This window comes from Lissotriton helveticus, chromosome 4_1, assembly GCF_964261635.1.
Source record: "Lissotriton helveticus chromosome 4_1, aLisHel1.1, whole genome shotgun sequence".
NCBI lineage: Eukaryota > Metazoa > Chordata > Amphibia > Caudata > Salamandridae > Lissotriton > Lissotriton helveticus.
Genome location: NC_136063.1, coordinates 1431841564 through 1431860038, shown reverse-complemented (window position 1 = coordinate 1431860038; position 18475 = coordinate 1431841564). Strand labels below are relative to the sequence as shown.

General features: G+C 46.4%; 1 protein-coding gene across 1 annotated transcript in view; it reads left to right on the top strand.

Moving 5' to 3' along the window:
* The window catches only part of LOC144828166 (putative thiopurine S-methyltransferase), a 213639-nt gene that overhangs the window by 146167 nt on the left and 48997 nt on the right, over positions 1-18475 (top strand). The window contains exons 5-6 of the mRNA XM_078686265.1: positions 2147-2218; positions 11085-11170. Of these exons, the coding sequence (XP_078542391.1) occupies positions 2147-2218; positions 11085-11170 (158 nt within the window). The remainder of the gene's footprint in view (positions 1-2146; positions 2219-11084; positions 11171-18475) is intronic.

Genomic DNA, 18475 nt, shown 5'->3' with positions numbered 1-18475 from the left:
GTTTTATCTATGCCCAAAAACAGGGCATTACAGTAATCTAATTTGGATAGAAAAAGACTCACCATTACTGTCTTCTGAAGCTCGCGTGAGATAAATGGAAAAATCTTTCGTAGTGTTTTTAAAAGAAAGAAGCATGAAGAGGTCAGGCTATTGACCTGGGCAGAGAGATTTAGCTTGTCATCAAAGATGACCCCCCGGTTCCTAACCTTAGAGACGGGAACTGGACACTTCCCAGCCTCAGTTGGCCGCCATGAGTCATTCCATACAGGGGATCCCCTCCCGAATTCCATCACCTCCGTTTTATCTGTATTTATCTTCAGAAAATTGTGGTTCATCCAGGTAATGATCTCGGATAGGCAAGCATGAAACTTTGCGGCTGTGACCTCAGGCTGCTTGCAGATGGAAATAACAAGCTGTGAGTCGTCGGCATAAGATACCAACGCGAAGCCATACCTTCTGATGAGCCTCGCTAACGGGGTGACATAAATATTAAAGAGTGTGGGGGATAGCGCAGATCCCTGCGGAACACCACATGGAAGACGAAAACTCTTAGATATTAGTCCATCCCAGGCAATTTTTGTTCTCTGTCCTCCAAAAAGGAGGAGAGCAGGGCAAGGGCGGTATCCTCAACCCCCAGATCCTTCAGCCGCTGCACCAACACCGACTGATTCACGGTGTCGGATGCTGCCGATAGGTCTAGGAGAATCAGGACCGCCCTGCCCCCCTCATCGACACCCCTCCGTATTTCCTCAGATGCAACAATCAAGGCCGATTCGGTAGAGTGACAGGCTCGAAAACCGTGTTTTGTTGGGTCTAGTAGGTTATATGAGTTTAAATAGTCACTCACACCTTGTTCATTGATTTTTCAATGACCTTCGCCACCATAGGCAGTCCGGCAATCGGACGATAGTTCTTTAGCACTTTAGGATCAAGGTTGTTTTTTTTTTAACAGGGGTCTAATAGCCACTTGTTTCCATAGTGTTTCCTAAGTGTTTCCTCTACCTCACGTGGTCTATGGCCATGATTGTTGTTATTGCTTGCCATGCTTTTCTTAAGCTATTGGTTGGTGCTCTCTGTATTACCTACTTCTGTGGCTAGGACCTTTGGCCCAGTTGTTTTACTCATTGTCCTTAGCCTTCCCCCTCGGTCTCTTGGGCCGTTTGACCTTCTGGGGACGTTGTACTGCTATGGTTAAATGGAGTGTTCTTCCCACTGTTCTTATTCGTCTGCCATGGTGTTTTTCCCATGTTTTTGCACAGCTGCGTATTTGGTTCTATACAGGCCTCTCTCCGAGTTTTCTGGTGGGATGTTATCATCCTCACCTTCGCTCTCTTTTTCTTATGCAGATCGGATAGCCTAGGCAGGGAATCAGTTCGCAAACCCTCATCCGGGATGGTGTTGCTTGGAAATCTCATTCAAAGGTAAGGAATCTTCAGTTAGACATCTCTATCACATGAATACGTTACTTACCTTTGGTAACGCCTTATCTGGTGTAGACTAGATCTAGCAGCAGATTCCTTACCGACCCACCCATCCTCCCTGCTCTGCGAACTGATTCTCCTATTCTTTCCCTTGTATGCCCCTCATGCCTTTTTTGGGTAGAAGAAAAAAGGGAGAAGACAAACTAACAACTAATAATTATTATAAGCATCTCTTAAAAAGAGGATTCTTTTTGGGCAAACTGTGTCTATAGCAGTTACTATACATGGCTACTATACATGGCTAGGTGATTTAGCGCAGAAAGTAGTTGCGGAAGAATTTAAGATTAGCACATTAGGGGAGGGCTTATATGGACTCTGACTATGTCACATCCGGTGGACTATGTTGTTAGTCACTCGACGCCCTCTACCGACTTGCAGAGGTACTGCTGTAGAAACATTTCCGGATCCAGTCTGTCACCTAGGGGTAATTCAAAGGTATGGAATCTGTGGCTTGATCTAGTCTCTACCAGGTAAGGCGTTACCGATGGTAAGTAACTTATTTGTGTCCATGTTAGAGCTTGAAACATTTCTGGCTTACTCTCCGGTAGTTAATGCTTATTTCTAGTAATGACATTAAACATTATACATAAACGTTTGAGTATGTGCTGCCCTAGTTTTATAAAGTCTGTTCATGTATTTTAATGTATCTTTTATTCTTGTGACAGAATTCCTGCAAAGTATGATGGGATTTGGGATAGTGGATCTCTGGTTGCAATTAACCCACGTGATAGGGAGCGGTGAGTTAAATTATTTGGGAGAGTCATTGTTCCCCCTTCCACGAGTTTGTATGTTTTGGCAGATGAACTGCCAGTGAAAATAGCGGACTCTTTTGCCTGAGTGTTTCTACTTTCATAACATTTTGCATTTTGATGAGCCGTATGACATGAAGATTATGGTGAGTTTAAAAAAAAAATGTTTTTATTTGTTTTATTAGCATTTCAAGGCAGGGGCAAACAAAGAAACAATCATCACAATCATAGACAGTAATTAGTGGCATCAGAAGTACATACAATATTCATAGATACATTGGTAGAAATCACAAAGGTCATAAACAAAATTGGTAGGGATCCAAGGGGAGAGGAACATTTCTTGTAAGTTACCAAGACATACCGACCCTAATACCTGCATAGCGAAGGTTCCTCGCCTGGAAGTAAGCTGGTAACCATTCTCCTGCGCAGGACCCCCGGCCCCCAAACCACCCAGAGCATGTCGTTCTATCACCTACTGTATCTCAGTGGCGGTTGCATCGAGAGGTGACACCGTGTCCCCGTGTGAGTCGCCCCCACCCGGCCTGTCGTTAGTGCTCTCATCATCTGGTGTGTCTCCCATCCAGAAACATGGACCAGAAATTGTTGAGTCTATTGCGAGGGGGGAGAAGGTCGCTGTACAGTTCTGATTGTGTGCAACAGTATGTCATCTCTCTGGACCATAATGTCAGTGTAGGGGCAGGGCCTCTCATCCAGGTGCATGCAACGCATCGTTTAGCAAGGAGAAAAGCCATGTCTACGAGTCTCCTGTGCGCCGGTTGTAGGGGCCTTGAGTAGCCCAGTATAGCCAATAAGGGGTCCGGAATCAACATCAGTCGTAAGATTCCGCAATCTGGGCACCACATCTCTCGCAGTTGGGACTGTCTTGCAGCTTATATCTATATAATCTTTCGGGGGTATAATAGGACCTATTCATGTATTTAAAATGGAGTAATCTACGACGGCCATTTAGAGATATCTTCCTAGTGCTGGTGCAACAATACTGCCACATCTCCACCTGCAGCTCCGTTTGTAAGTCGAGCTGCTATGCTAGCCTCGGCTTTGCATATTCCGCCGTTCTCTCCGAGAGTGCTATTCGATACAGGTTAGTTATTAATTTAGCTGGGGACTCGGCGTTTACTATGTAGTCGTAAGCTACAACCGTCGCTGGCTCCTCCATGTCATCACCCAAATGATCCCTCAGCGCATGTCTCACCCTATGAAACGTAAAGTGCACCAGCTGCGGATATGTTATGTCGTCAGCTTCGATCTCTTCCCAAGTACGGGCAGTGCCTCTAGCAAACAAGTCTCCCTTATTGTGCATATGGCACACTCTCAGTGCCATTAGCACACCTTTATCCATACACGGGGTCAGCCAGGCGCACCAAGCAAGGGCCGCCTTTGGAGCATATAGTAGGCTACACGCTTGGGCATCCATCATGTGGTGCCAAGCATGTGTGACAGCATTCAAAGAGTCAAGGAAGCCCATCCGTCGGTCCCGTGGCCCTGCCCGCAACGCGGGCAGAGGGGTTGGGTCTGCCACAATTGTTTCAATGCGTATGTGAGGGATGTCTGTTGGGCCATGTATTCAATGATAGGCATGCGCGCTCTGAGCAGCGCGATAATATAGTTCCAGATCCGGTGCGTTCAGGCCACCCGCCGCATACGGACAAATAAGTATGTTCCAGGCCACTCTAGGTTGTTTTCTGGCCCATGCAAGTCGAACAATTAAAGCTTGTAATTGACGGAAGAAATGGGACGATAAGACCATTGGGATGTTACTGAACAAGAACAAAAAACGCAGTAGTACAATGATTTTCATGAGGAAGATACGCCCTAACAATGACAGCGGTAGGGTGATCCATTTTTCAATATCCTCTTCCAACTTCGAGATCACCACCCCGTAGTTCTCCCGCAGGACAATCTCAGAGTCTGTATGGAGACGGATCCCGAGATACCGTACCGCATCTGTAGTCCATTGTATGGGGTATTCGGATCGAACTTCCTCGTAGCGGGGGTAAGCGGAAACATAATGGACTTATTCCAGTTGATGTGAATGCCCGCGAGGGAGCTGAACAAAACCACCTCACGGAGAACCGTCGATAGGTGTGCCTCAGGCTAACTGGCATATAAAAGAGTATCATCCGCATAGGTAGATACGATCAAATTGTATGACGGAAAACGGATGCCCCTATGGCAGTGGTATTCACTCAGGGTGCATGCAAGTGGTTGCGCAGCTAGCGCATAGAGGATGGGGGAGAGGGGGCAACCCCGTCTCGTACCCCTACCAATCATAATGGGATCTGTGACAAGCGAACCTATGCAAATGCGGGCCGTGGGGGAGGCATACAGTATCGCTAGAAGTTGTAGAAACAGTTGCCCCACTCCCATCCGACTCAGGACTTGTCGTAGAAAAGGCCACTTGACCGAATTGAAGGCCTTCTCCATGTCTAGGAAGACCGCTACCGCAGGCACCTCCTGTCGTGTATGTTGGAAGGCTGCAAATACTGTTCTAAGGTTATTCGTAAGGTTACGAGTGGGAACAAATCCGGCCTGCTCTAGGACTAAGACGATTGGAAATCACTTTGGCGAATATCTTCGCGTCGACATTCAATAGTGACAAACGCCTTGTAAAAGCCGACGATGAGGCCATCACTACCCGGCGCGCTGCCAGTCTTCATTGCCTACAGGGCCCACATAATTTCTTCCCGCTCAAACGGGCGCACTAGAAACTCGCGGTGTAGATTGGGGAGCCAGGGCAGCTCTATATGAGAGAGGTAATCAAGAATGCGCTCCTCCGAGGTCGGGCCACGCGAGGCATACAGAGCTGCATAATATTCACGAAAGCGCCTTGCAACCTGGACGCTCGAGATGGGCTCGTCCGTCGTCTCGGACCTCAGCACTGGGACACTTGTTCTATCCCTGCCCTGCCTAGCTATGCGCACAAGGACTGCACCCGGGCGATCTCCCTCGCAATATGTAATGTAATGTAATGTAATGTAAAAAGGTGCTTATATAGCGCTACGTTCACCGGGTAGGTTTCTTGGCGCTTCGGAGGGCAGGGCTCTAACTGTAAGGAATGGTTAGTTAGAATATGCTTGTGAAAAGAGCCAGGTTTTCACCTGCTTCCTGAACTCGAGGTGATTATTTATTGTCCGCATTGGCAAGGGGATTTTGTTCCACTCTTGAGGGGCAAGGGTGGAAAACCGCAACCCTCCGTGTTTGACCCACTTAAACTTAGGGATGGTCAGTAGATGTTGACTAGAAGAATGAAGAGTGCGGGACGGGGTATGATTCCTGATCTTATTAGAGATAAACCTAGGACCTCCTCCAAGTATCGCCTTCTGAACGATGCAGGCCAGCTTAAAGGCTTAAAAGCTTAAATATGATCGAGCCGTTGCATATTTGCCTAAGTGTTTGACTTCTGCATCTGCCTCCTCGTTGTACTCCTGCAGGACCTTAGCCAGTTCCTGGGTAAGGGTCTCGCTATTAACTTGGAGACGTTTGTGCTCCAATTCTTTGAGTTTAGTTTCTAAAGCTTGTAGTCTGCCTCTAATCGATTTTAGGACCCCCGAGTGTTTGGATATGGTGAAACCCCTGACATACAACTTGAACGCCTCCCAGACATTCTGTAACGAGTCAACAGAGCCCACATTGGCATCAAAGAACGTCTCAATTGCCAACTCCTCCCTAAAAAAGGTATCTAACAGAGAGTATGGGGGGAAACGCCATGCAAATGGTGGAATGCGCCGCGTTGGTGTGGCTATCGATAGTAGTATCGTTGAGTGGTCCAAGTATGTACGAGGGAGTATAGTACAGGTCTGAATGTTAGTGATTAATTGAGATGCGACAAACCAATAGTCTATCCTGGTGTGTATATTATGCGCGACTGTGTAGTGTGTGAAGCCTCCTAATGCAGGGTGTCTATGCCTCCAAACGTCACATAAGTCCAGACGAGTAAGTTGCGTCTCTAGTATTCTAGCAGAGGCCGATGTTCGGCAGTCAGGGCCATCCGACCTGTCAATGCATGGTTGCCTAGTCATATTAAAATCGCCCCCCAGAGGACCACCCCCTCCAAGTGTGTCGCAATCTTAGCAGCTAACCCTATATAAAAATAGGGATGGTCGTAATTAGGGACTTAAGTATTCACTATACAGAGGTCCATTCCCTTGCCGCTGCATCTGGTAACCGTGTATCTCCACTCCCTGTCCGTCACAAGCGGCGTCATCTTCAGTGAGGCTTTTGGGTAGACCCACGTGAGGACGCTCCTTGCATGTCTTGTGAACCCAGCCGCATGGACGTTGCCCATGAAGCCCCGGTAGCGTAGTATATGACCGTCTGGGGGAAGGTGCGTATCCTGTAATAGGGCTATGTCCACACTATGTCTAGCAAAATATTGTAAAATCTTTCGAACTTTCTGGTGGTCATTTAGGCCTCGTACATTCCAGGTCACCAACGTCAGTGTCTCTAAGACTTCCCCCTCCCGCACCACATCATGCATTCTAAATCGTGCAGCTTATCTGTTCAATACTTGGTCAGTCTTGCTCGTCCATGGAGCCACCCGCTGCACCAGCTTCTTCGCTCGGGGGGGGGGGGTCGATTCTCCCTCCATCTTTAAGGGCTCTCTTTAGCGCTTTAGGGTCCATAAAGATCATAGATTTACCCTGCCTGTTGACTCTCAATTTTGCAGGGTATAGCATCGCGTAGTCCGCGCCCCTTTCTCTCAGCTGATGGCTCATTGGCGCGAACTGTTTCCATGCCTCCTGCACCCTAGCGGTGAAGTCCGGGAATAGTGAGAGAACCGAGTCCTCGTACTGGAGTGGTAGTTTGTCCCTCGCCAGCTTCAGTGCCACATCGCGATCCCTGTAGTTGAGCAGTTTAGCGATTATGGGCCTCGGTGGCGCCCCGGGCCTAGGCCTCGGGCCCAAAGAGCAGTGGGCCCTCTCCACCACGAACATCGCCAAAAAAGCTGTGGCGTCGAGAAGCTTATTCAGTAGGTTCTCTACGAATATCTCCATATTCCCGATGTGAGTGTTCTCGGGCAGGCCCATGATGCGGAGGTTGCACCGCCTAGAGCGAGCCTCTAAATCCTCAGTCTTGTCTAGCAGTGCCTGCATAGCCCTGCTCATCTGTTTATTTTCGGTATCCAGAGAGGTCTGTGCTTCCTCTACCTCAGTGAGGCGGCGCTCTGACAACTCTATCCGTTCTGCCTGTTTGTTTAGTCTCTCTGCCATGCGATCCATGCGGTAGGTGAGTGCATCTAGCTTGGTCCCTAACGCAGTCATTCCTCCTTGGAGATTCTTTTCCCTGGCTATAAGTAATCCACGTAAGTCCTGCTGCTGGGTGTCTTCCGCCATATCTCTTTCTCCTGTCTCATTCCCTCCTGTGGCGGTGCGGTCTTGGGCCCCCTAGGGCCGAACGATAATTTTGGTTGTGTTCTGTCCGTATGTCCCATTCCGGCGGCTCAGACGCTCCCACGCAGCAGGGGGACGCCCGGGGTGCACAGATCACCACCAATCAGGTCACCTCCCTAGAGCACCGAGTGCGGCAGTCGTGTCCCACAGGCGTCGCAATGATACAGGCGCAGCCTCGACGTATCCCGGACCTGTGCAATCGGTGGCCGTCACTCACTGACCCACAAACCATCTCACAAGGGGTGACTGTTGTTGGACCCTCCAGACAAACCGTCGTCAAGTAGACTCCATGAGCCTGCCAACAGGGAGAGGGTGTGAGGAACAGGCAGCAACCACCCTCCGTGGGGCCACTTCGCAGCAGGCATGGGTAGATTGCTCCCCGGCCCAGGGAAGATGAGGGAGACAGCGCCGAGAAGTTCTCGCTGTGCCGTAGTGTGGCCCAGAGGGAGAGTCAAAGCATCAGAGCCCCAGCAGCCTCCATTGTGGCCCCACACAGCCCAAGCACTCCTACAGTTGCCTCAGTCTTAATCCTGCCACTGCCAGCAGCACCATCCACAGGTGGACCCCACCGCAAACGTAGAACACCCCCAGCAGCGCAGGAACGCTCGTATCACCTCGAGGGAGATCTGCAAGCTCCAAGTGCCTCCTCTCTCCAGTGTGATGGGGCAGTGTGGGTTCCCAAGGCTCCTGCAGACGCCAAGGCCCATAACAGGCCGCAAGCTAGGTCAAAAAGCTGCCCCCAGGAGCCTCCGTACCTTTGTGTTGTAGCACACAGCCCTTCGCACCGGGCTCAGACCCCAGAGATCGCCGGGCTCCAGGCACTTCCAGTCCGTCCGTGGGCTACCGCCCCAGGGCGTCGAGCGCAGGCAGCTCAATGTGGCCCAGGGTCGGGTATAACAATTCAGGGTCCCACGTACCTCCGTTGCCTCCCGGGCCGCGTCCAGATCGGTGTCGCACCCGCTCCCCATGGTGTCGATGGCGTTGAGAACCTTGCGCTTCTCGTCTCGCCGCGGGGAACGGCTCCGCCGCGGTCAATCCGCGAGAGCAGCCGTTAGAACTTCGTCTCCGCCCCCAGAGGCCAGCGCGGTCTTGCTGCTCGCGGCTCCACCGCTGCACCGCCAGGCCCCAGAGTCCGTTACATGGGCCACCAGCGGGCATCGAGGCCGAATTCACACCAGCAAGGTTCTGCAAGTGGTCAGCAACATGGGGTGACAGCCGATGGCTGTCTCTGTGTGTTATATACGCAGGATTAGTGAAGGATATGCGGTGAGACGGGGGGAGCTCTCGGCTCAGGCAGCCATCTCGGTTGCAAGCTAGCTCCGCCCCCCAAGATTATGGCGAGTTACCATCCCAGTACACGCCCCCACCCTAACTAATTTACATGGAAGGATCTCCCCAAAAAGGTATTTACCAATTATGGCATGCATACATATGCTGTTCAGGTAATGTCTGTAATACCACGATCAACAATAAGTGCTTCACTGCATTTATTGTGCGCAACAGACAGTGGCTCCAATTCGCCCAAATAATTGGTTTTGTAGATAATCCTACTGACGCAGCATGAGCCAAAATCTCGATGTTCTCATAAATGATGTTGTGGAAGGGTGTTAATTAATTTAGAATTTTCAGAAAAAAGGGTATTTTACAGTTCATGTTTCTAAATTTGTTGCACTGACATCGGTGGCCTCTGAAGGGCAGCTAAAAAAGTGTAGGTCTGCCGTTGTACCCAGAAGCATTATTCTTCTGAAGCAGCAAAGGCATGCATGTGACTATCAAAAATCTGTGTAGCCTGTAAAAAAAATCTGGAGACACAGCGGGCAGCTGTGTGTACCATAACAGATTTAGTGTTTTTATGTATTGGGACATTCTGTGACAAGAAAGGTTGCATAAGGTTCTAATATTGTCCCAGTTTAGCCCTTGTACATTACTAATTCTGTGCCATCGACTATTTCATCATACCTTCTGTACCTAAATGTAAAAAATCCCGCCTGAATTGTTGCCATTATATGTCATGATTCTGACATCACATGCCACAATATTATTGATATGCGTCTTGGGGATGCATATATGTTCCACGGTGGTGCTTACATTTTTCAGGTCACTTGTATGATCAGTATGCTTCTTCAATGTTCCAGATGTTTTCTAGTACGCCTGTGGCTTCACTTTTGCTAGGCATGTTAGAGGCAAATGAATGTGGTAGAGAGGATGGACATTATTCCAAAAGGGTTGCTCTATATGCTGTGGGGCTGCTTATTGTGCCATTAGGTTGCTCATTATTCTTCAGGATTGCTTAAGGTGTCAAGGTGATATCCATTATGCCAAGGGTGTGCTGAATAGACCATGTGCTGCTCAGTGTTCCTGGGTCATACCCAGTATGTCAGGATGCTTGCCAATGGTCTAGTTTCCTATGCAGGATGCCAGTAAGCAGCTGATTCGTGTTCTGTCGATGCCCCTCTGTGCATCAATGGGCTGTCAAATATGCCAGGGTTTGCAACTCAAAATATATGAGCAGTGTGACTGATTCCTTTGGGCCACACAAATGGCATGTTCCTTGCATCGCTTAATTCTCCCAGGAACTACTCAGTATGACTTTGGGGAATCTCATTATTCCAGAGTTGCAAACTGTGTGCATGCAGCTCAGTATGCCACCGTACTAAAGGCCTACGCAACGTGGCAGGGATCTGCTCAGTGTGTCAGAGTACAGCTGCTCACTAGGCTAGTGTATAGTGTACAGTAAGTCAGTAGCCACTCTCCAGCAGAGTTGGAGATCAATATGCCAGACTAGTATATCAATACACAGTACCTCATACCTGGGATTGTGTCAAGTATGCCAGTGTGCTGTTCGGTATCGTGGTTCTGCTTTCACAATGCGCCCAATGTCCAAGGCACTGTTGCTGCAGTTTATAAGGATCCATGAAAGCCTGCATGGGTTTCTCGTGTACATTAGGAAAGAGTAGTTATACGTCTGTTACCTGATATACTCTTGCCCTAGTGTTCAACTTCCTGGTGTTTTATTTGGAGTGGAAGAAGGGTCACCTTTTTCTTGTGGACAGAAGTTAACTTTGGATTGTGAGTCGTGGCATTATTCCCTCATTTATAAAAAGCTGTTGGCAAGTCTGGCATCCCCCCGTGAGACCTGAAAGCCAAAGAAAAATGTGTGCAGAGCAGTCATAACTTATGATGTTAATACAAATCTTTAAGTAAACATAATAGCTGGCGGACTGACTGCAGCACATACGTTTAGTAAACTGCTGTGAAAATATTAGGTCTTTTATCACATATCGTCAAATCAATGGTTCTGAAAGTGTCAAATTATTGTTTTGTGGACATATGGTATGTTGGCAGAAATGTGTATACACTGTTTTGACTTTTATATGGCCTAGCAGTGCTGAAAATGTATTCTCATATTTTTCATTGTGACTCTTTTCTTGTTTTGTTGTTAGCTACGCCAAGGCACTGCTTTCCTTGATGGAGCAGGACTGTTGTTATCTACTAATTACCGTGTCATACAATCCAGATTTGTTAGAAGGTATAGTTCACTTTTAGTCATTTATATTTTTGGGGAACCTACACGAAATTATTGTGCACAATTTTAAGTGGCACCAAGCCATAAGTATTTACTTAACAAGTAATAAAGCAGGAATACTTATGAGCTGCAATAAAACTTTACAAACATAAAACATAAAACCAATATCATTAGACAGCGCATACCGAAAATGTGTAAGTGACTAATTGTAAGGGGTTACTGTATATTTCAGAAATAATAGCTTTAATTAAAATGAAAGAGCACTTCTAAACTTGGGACATACACTAAGCAAATTAACTAAAACCTCCCCAAACCTCCCTCGAAAACAGCATATTCAAAACTAATGAGGGATTTTCTGCCATGGCCCTTCAACAACAAAAGTGGGTAAATCAGTAGGGTCAGTGAAATATCTTTGAGGTGCACCAAGGTGTAACACCCGCCTAAAAACTTTCGGAACAAATCTGCTTTGTTAAAAGCAATTTTTTATTCGTTTTCAAATATGTACCAGTTAGACAACTCTGTTGAAGACTCATCAGGCATAGGGAAAGGTCTACCACAGAGTATTTACCTTCCCAAGTGTGTTCTACTATGTGAGAGTAATCACCTTCCCAAGTTTGTTCTACTATGTGAGAGTATTCACCTTCTCAAGTTTGTTCTACTCTGTGCTCCCAGGCATAGGGAAAGGTCAACCACAGAGTTTTCCGTAGTGCTCCCCAATTCACAGAATAAAATACATAGGAGCCTGCAATCCCTGTATAAAGCCCGTCTCTGACTTCCTTAATACAGATGGCTCTAGTCACCTGTAAGAAAGAAAGGCTATAGCTGCTAAACTGTTATAAGTTATTACAGTTGAGTTCTGACGTCTTTATGCCTACTGACAGAACCATTAACCAGAGTAAAAGGCAGGTCACTGAACATAATTATAGCGGCAGTATCAAACAAGGAAAATAGGAAATGGCGTTTACTTTTGATATGTCTTATCTGAAAAGGAAAAGTGATCAGCTCATGTTAGATATTTATGGCTTCATACATATGTCATTGAAGGAAACATAGAATATCTGCATGTTTCTACACTATCTGAGCCACTGCATTTTAACATGATTTGTATGAAACTGTTTCTAATATTTTTTTGCAAAACTTTCTAGCTTCTTTTTAGTGTGTTTAATTTTGCATTATAGATTCTAATTAAAATGTTCCGTTCTATAGTGAACATCAAAGAGCAAGACACCAAGGGCCATATGTAGGAAGCCAAATTTCGATCGCAAAATGCTGAAATTCGCAGAATTTCAGCGTTTGCGATCGCAATTTGGGCACACAAAAACCCACACGCAAAATAAGGAATCGCAAAATTTGCGATTCCTTATTTTGCAAATGCATTTAAGGAATCCCAAATTGTAATTCCTTAAATGCAATGTAGGAAGCACCCAAGTTGTGTGATTTTGGCTTAACGAATTGCAAATTACCACCAACTTCAGGTTGGTGGTAATTTGCGATTTCCTTGAAAAATTCACTTTTTTGCATTTTTCAAAGTGACGTGCACACATGTTTATTTCAGGGGTGCAAAAGGGTGTCCTATTGACACCCTTGCAACCTTGAAATTGCATTCTCAATTTACGATTCTCTAATTGAGAATCGCAAATTGAGAATGTCTTCCCATTCGTTCCTATGGGCCTTCTAGCCCATATGAGTGAATGGCAAAGTATTCCTTGTTTGTGAATCTCAATTTGCGATTCGCAAATAAGGAATATGTGGGATTAGCAAAATATTTTGCTGATCCTACCTACATTGCGTTTTGTGATTCTCTACTTGCGATTCCCTAAAAATCGCAATTTGAGAATTGCAAAATACGTTTTACCTACATATGGCTCAAGTATTTAATTGGGTTTAGGAAGTATGATGGTTTGACCATATATATTAAGAAATAAAATATCCTATGTCGTACATTAAAACAATACTACAAGTGACCTTAGAGTTCCATTACCTTATAGAGGAACATGGCCATCAGCCCTGTTCCTCTTTATGGACTTGGAAGTTCTTGGTGACTTGCAATAATATCCTTACCATGTACGGCAGTGGGTATTTTAACCCAAATATAATAATGAAACCTCCCCAGATGAAATGATCAATCTCCCTAGCGTGACCAATGGATGAGCATTCTTATGTGTCAGACTGGCCACCTCTAGGGCCCAATGAGGCTGCAAAATACTTTTGGTTGACAAATAGCATCCTACTTCTTATGTTGTGCTTGGTTGGACGGGTGCCAGTTTTTAATGTGATGCTGCTGATGCTCCTATAATACCAGCTGTAGCTACACTTGAGTGTGTAGTGGAGCACAGAAGAGCGTAAGATAGAACACTGCATTCATAGCATATTTGGGTTCAGTTGAAAGGGTGGGGTTTAGCAGTATGACTTATATTGGAAGAGTTTTCATGTTTTGTTTGTTGATCAGTGAGATAGTCTTAATGTTTCACTTCATTTATGTTACAGCAGGCAAGTAGCTGAGCTTGTGCATGTGATTGAGCTTATGATCCTTGTGTGGGTGTTAGATTTTTGTTAGAAATTGGGTCTCTAGAAGGCAGAGGAATGCACCCTATCCAAGTAGGGGCCACCATCCTAGTCAGTGTAAGATAGATACACACTAAAAGATAACCTGTGCTCACCCTCTGGTAGCTTGGTATGGAGCAGTCAAGATTATCTAGATAGGGACTGTATAAAGTATTGGTGCAATACACAAACACAGTAACACAATGAACCCCCCCAAAAAATACTCCACTCAGGTTTAGATAAATAGAGAATATTTTAATGAAAAAATCAAGACCAAAATGACAAAAACCTAACAAGTAAACCCGAAGTTATGAATTTATAAAGAATAAACCAAAAATAGTGCTTAAAAGTCAAGCAGTGCTAAGGGGTTACTTCATGTCATTCATGCCTGACCAAGGTAAATCCAGAGTTCAAGCTGACCGCAAAGTACTTTGGATGAAGCAAGCATTGACATCGAAGACTCGAGGTGAGGAGTTGAGGAGGCGATGCAACATAGTCAATCTGGAGGATGTAGGTAATGCGTTGGTTCCAATCCACGCAGCCGGAGAAGGTTTCAGTGTCAAACACGTTTACGATGCATGCGTGGTGTCGTAGTCGAGCCTGGCAGTCGGTTCCAGCGCCATCCTCGATCCACGCAGGAATGTCCTCGGATCAGAACTGCTTCGGCATTGAAGGGCACTGCTTCGGTTCCGATTGGCGCAAAGACGTTACTGCATTGATTTGAAAGCTGCAGAACCCACTTTTAAGGTTCAAAAGTAGATTGGCCCCTCAGGCAGAATAGGACTCACAGATTGCAGAGTCCAGAAGGGTTGTTGGAAGTCTTTGGTGGGCCGGAAACTTCAAAAATAGGAGGCAAGCCCTTGGCATCACTCTGGGTTCAGGAGAGATGGATCCAGACCTTGTCCTAAGCAGGCAGAGATCAGCAGACAGCAGGGCAGTTCAGCCAAGCAGAAAATAGTTCCTTCAGAGCAGCAGTCAGGTAAAGTGACAATCCTTCGGGAGCTCTTGAGCGCTTATGAACTTTGCCGCACCCGCATGCCACTGTTTGGAGGACCGCAGTATCCAGGCCACATTGCGACAGGAGCCGCAGCAGTTTTTTTCACACCACACGGCGCATAAAGGTATGCCCGGGCTCCTACAGTGCAGGAACTCTTGCACGCTTGTGACCTTTGCCGCAAGCTTACGCCTCTGTTTCGAGGACCGCAGTATCCAGGACTCATTGCGGCAGGAGCTGTGTCAGTTTTTTGCAACAGCCGGCCAAGGGCGGGCACGTCTGCGCCTGTCCAAGGCAGGCTGAGGCTGGACTGGGCCCTCCCTTTTGGGATCTATGCGCAAAATAGACCACGACAACCACAGATCTCAAAGCCTTCTAAGGAGTTGTGCCCCTCCTCAGTACCTGACCTCCCTGGTCTTGTGTTATGCGCAGCAGCGGAGGTAGGATTGTCTCTTGTTGTTTGACAGGCCATGGATTATGGGTGTATTGACTTTCTGAACACCTTCTGAGCACCCTTTTAATATTGTATGCGGTTGAGTTTGTGACTGACTGGAGTGACTGGAGTGTTTGTTTGTCTTTTGCTCTCAGTGCTGTACCTTCACCATCTTTATTTTTTACTGCAGTTCCCTGTATTTGCCTTTTGGTTTGTTGAGTCATGATCAGGCGCAAGGTAGCATCTGCCACGGCAAAGGCAAAGACTTGTCCCACTGCTACAGTTTCTACAATGGATTCTTTTTTTGCAGTGGGCAGCAGCAGTGATAGACAAGGAGATCAAGTTGGTTAATAGACATCTTTCTAGGTCACCAACTAGTATCTCTCGTCCACCACTTGTAGATACTCATGTGTCATGGATAGAAGGTGATGATGAACTTCTGAGCTTATTCAGTAGTTGCTGTCATTTCAACCAGCAAGCCAACGGAACTATCTCCAGCCACTAGAAGTGAAGACGTACATCTGGCCGCCAAGAGGAATCTGCGGCTAGGCGTTGGCACCAAAAGGAAATCTCAAACTTTTGGGGGTAAAGCGAAGAAATTGAAACCCAACCTGGTTCCTAAACCTTCGCCACCCGTTTCAGTTTCGCCCACCACAGATCCTACGGTGGCTTTGGAAGCCTTCCAGGCAGCGATGTCTAGTCTGCTGGACCTAAAATTGGGTCCGATCCTTGAGAGGCTGTTTTTGATTGAGAAAAACTTAGCAGCCTGGAACAATATTGACCAACCCCCTTTAACCGGAGGGCCAAGGGCTAGTTTGGGTCAGAGTACCGGAAGGGATTCTTCTTTGCTTACAAATTTGCAGAACAATAACATGGAACAGCTACAAAGTCACCCACAGATGCAGCCTCTAGCACGGGGGGCTTGTAACAACGAGTAAAGGCCCAAGCAGGAGTAGGGATACACCTGTACAGGCACAGGTTATGGATGAAAGTCATTCTCTAGGGGGAGTCGGATGCTTGGTAGCAGAGAGGTTCAGCCACGGAGTTTACCATTTATTGATCTACGGCCTGAATCTACCCCTTATGTTGTTGTTTTGGGGAATGTACCACCTCTCCCTCTGGGAACCAAAGAGGATTTTGGCCAGCTACAGAAAAAAGTACTCCACTGGTTATCAAAAAATACCGCACTAGGTTTACGGGTGGAAAAAAATATCATCATGGTGCGAGGAGTTAGTTGGATAGGCAGCTCTTGTAAAATTGGCACGGATGATTGTGTTATTATTAATTTTGATAGCCCACATCTTGCTGGAAGGATCCTGTATAGGTACACATACTCCGCTCTCCCCAGCTCCGGATCGACTGTTTAGGCCTTACCATTGGGCTATTTTTATAAACCTGACACACCAGGGCATACCCACAGGAACATTAACATGAAAGCCCCCCCCCTAGATGGGTGGTTACAAAGATTTTCGCCTTCATATGCGCAATTGCCCGTGCCCTCAGTTCACTCAATAAATTGGCCAGATCGCCAGTATATTATTGCACCTCCCACTTAGGAGCTAATTTATAGATTCTCTCAATTAGCAGGGTTGGAGGAGTGTGATTGACTTAGGAGCCCCATACTGTCTGCCACTGAGTCTGACCCTAACAAACAGTATTCTCTAGTGCAAGACAAGGGGGGCCTTATGTATCTGATAATAATATCTTTTTGTGGATCATCGCAGGCCTGGCTACTAAGTTCCATGACCCAATCTGTCGTCAATCTTGTGAAACTATTTAGCGTGATCTGCTTGCAAGAAACGTCGTTGGTGGACTGTGACTTATTTTTGGAGGGCTATAAGGTTTATTTTGTGACAGCCTCTCCGTCGGTGTGTGGCAGAGCTAAGGGTGGCATTGTTATTTACATATCTCTGGCCGTTGACTGCCTGATTCAGGTTTTATTGTCATCAAGCCCAGGTCTGCATGCTCTGGTTATAAAAAGGGGGACTTACAGATTGGGTCGCATACATTTTTATAATTCCGTGGCATGCCCCCCAAGTGTTTGTAATATCACAGTCCTGTGTTCATTTATAAGGCAGGCTTGTAGTTCTAACCTACAAAACCTTATGGTCCTGGGCGACTTTGATATCCACCCATGTGGAGACCCAAGGACAACATGTACTGCTGACTTAGGCTGCCCTCGGAAAAGGGGGATCCATTTTGAACATCTTACTCAAGGGGAACTATTGAACAACATATTCAATGAATTCAATCTAATGTCCCTGATTTCACCTCCTGCTAGCCACTCCAAGAGGGTGCAGGAGAGGTCAATTGTTAGCTCCCTGTGGCTGCGACGGACAGTCTCCACAGGATCGGCTACATTTTATGTTTTTTGACATTTTTTGCGGTATCTCGAAGGTACTTTTTAGTCCCTATTTTAAAGATGATGAATTTTAATCAGGCTCGTTCAGCTCTATTGTATCTTCAACTGTTGGAGACAGATTGTATATTTTTTATTGTTGGCTACTTAAAATCTACTGTGAAAACTAGGGCTTGTTTGGATAATTAGCTAGCTGACTGAGGAACTACGAAGGAGATAAAAGTCTATGAGGATCAGAATATCCTGGTAGGGCGGTATTAATCTAATGGGGATATGGCTTGACTCTGCACTATGCACCTTATTGCTTGAGATTAATATGGGAGGTTGTGCAATGGGTTCTTAGCATATTTTATCAGGCTTGGTATTTTCTGGAATTATGTCTGTAATGTAATTTGGATCTCTTGCAACTTTTATGGTTTTATCAATGTGAAACCAAAGTTTATTTGATTTGATTTGACAATCCTTGTAGCATAATAGTCTTTATTCCTGGCAAAGTTATTTTTCAGGTCCAGTAGTGTACTGTCTTGGTAGGGTCAGAGCCCCAGTATTTATGGCCAGTTGTGCCTTTGAAGTGGCGGTGACTTCAAAGCAGGGACTTCATGTGCACAGGTCCTATTTCATCCCACCCTTGTCTGCCAGGCTGTGCGGGTAATCAGCCCTTTGTGTGGGGCACAGGACACTCCTTATTCAGGTGTGTCAGCCCCCCCACTTCTTGCCCAGGAAGAGCTGTCAGAGTATAGATAAATGCAGATGAGTTTGCTATCACATCCACCCTTCCTGTGTTTGTGGCTGTCTAAAGGGAATGCTCAAAGTGTAACTGTCACCCACCCCAAGCGTGTATTGGAGACAGGCTGCAAGGTACACACAACAGTAAGTTCAGAGAAATGCCCACTTTCTAAAAGTGGCATTTCTATAATAGTAATATTAAATCCAACTTTTCCATTAAAGAGGGTTTATCATTACCATTCCGAAGATATG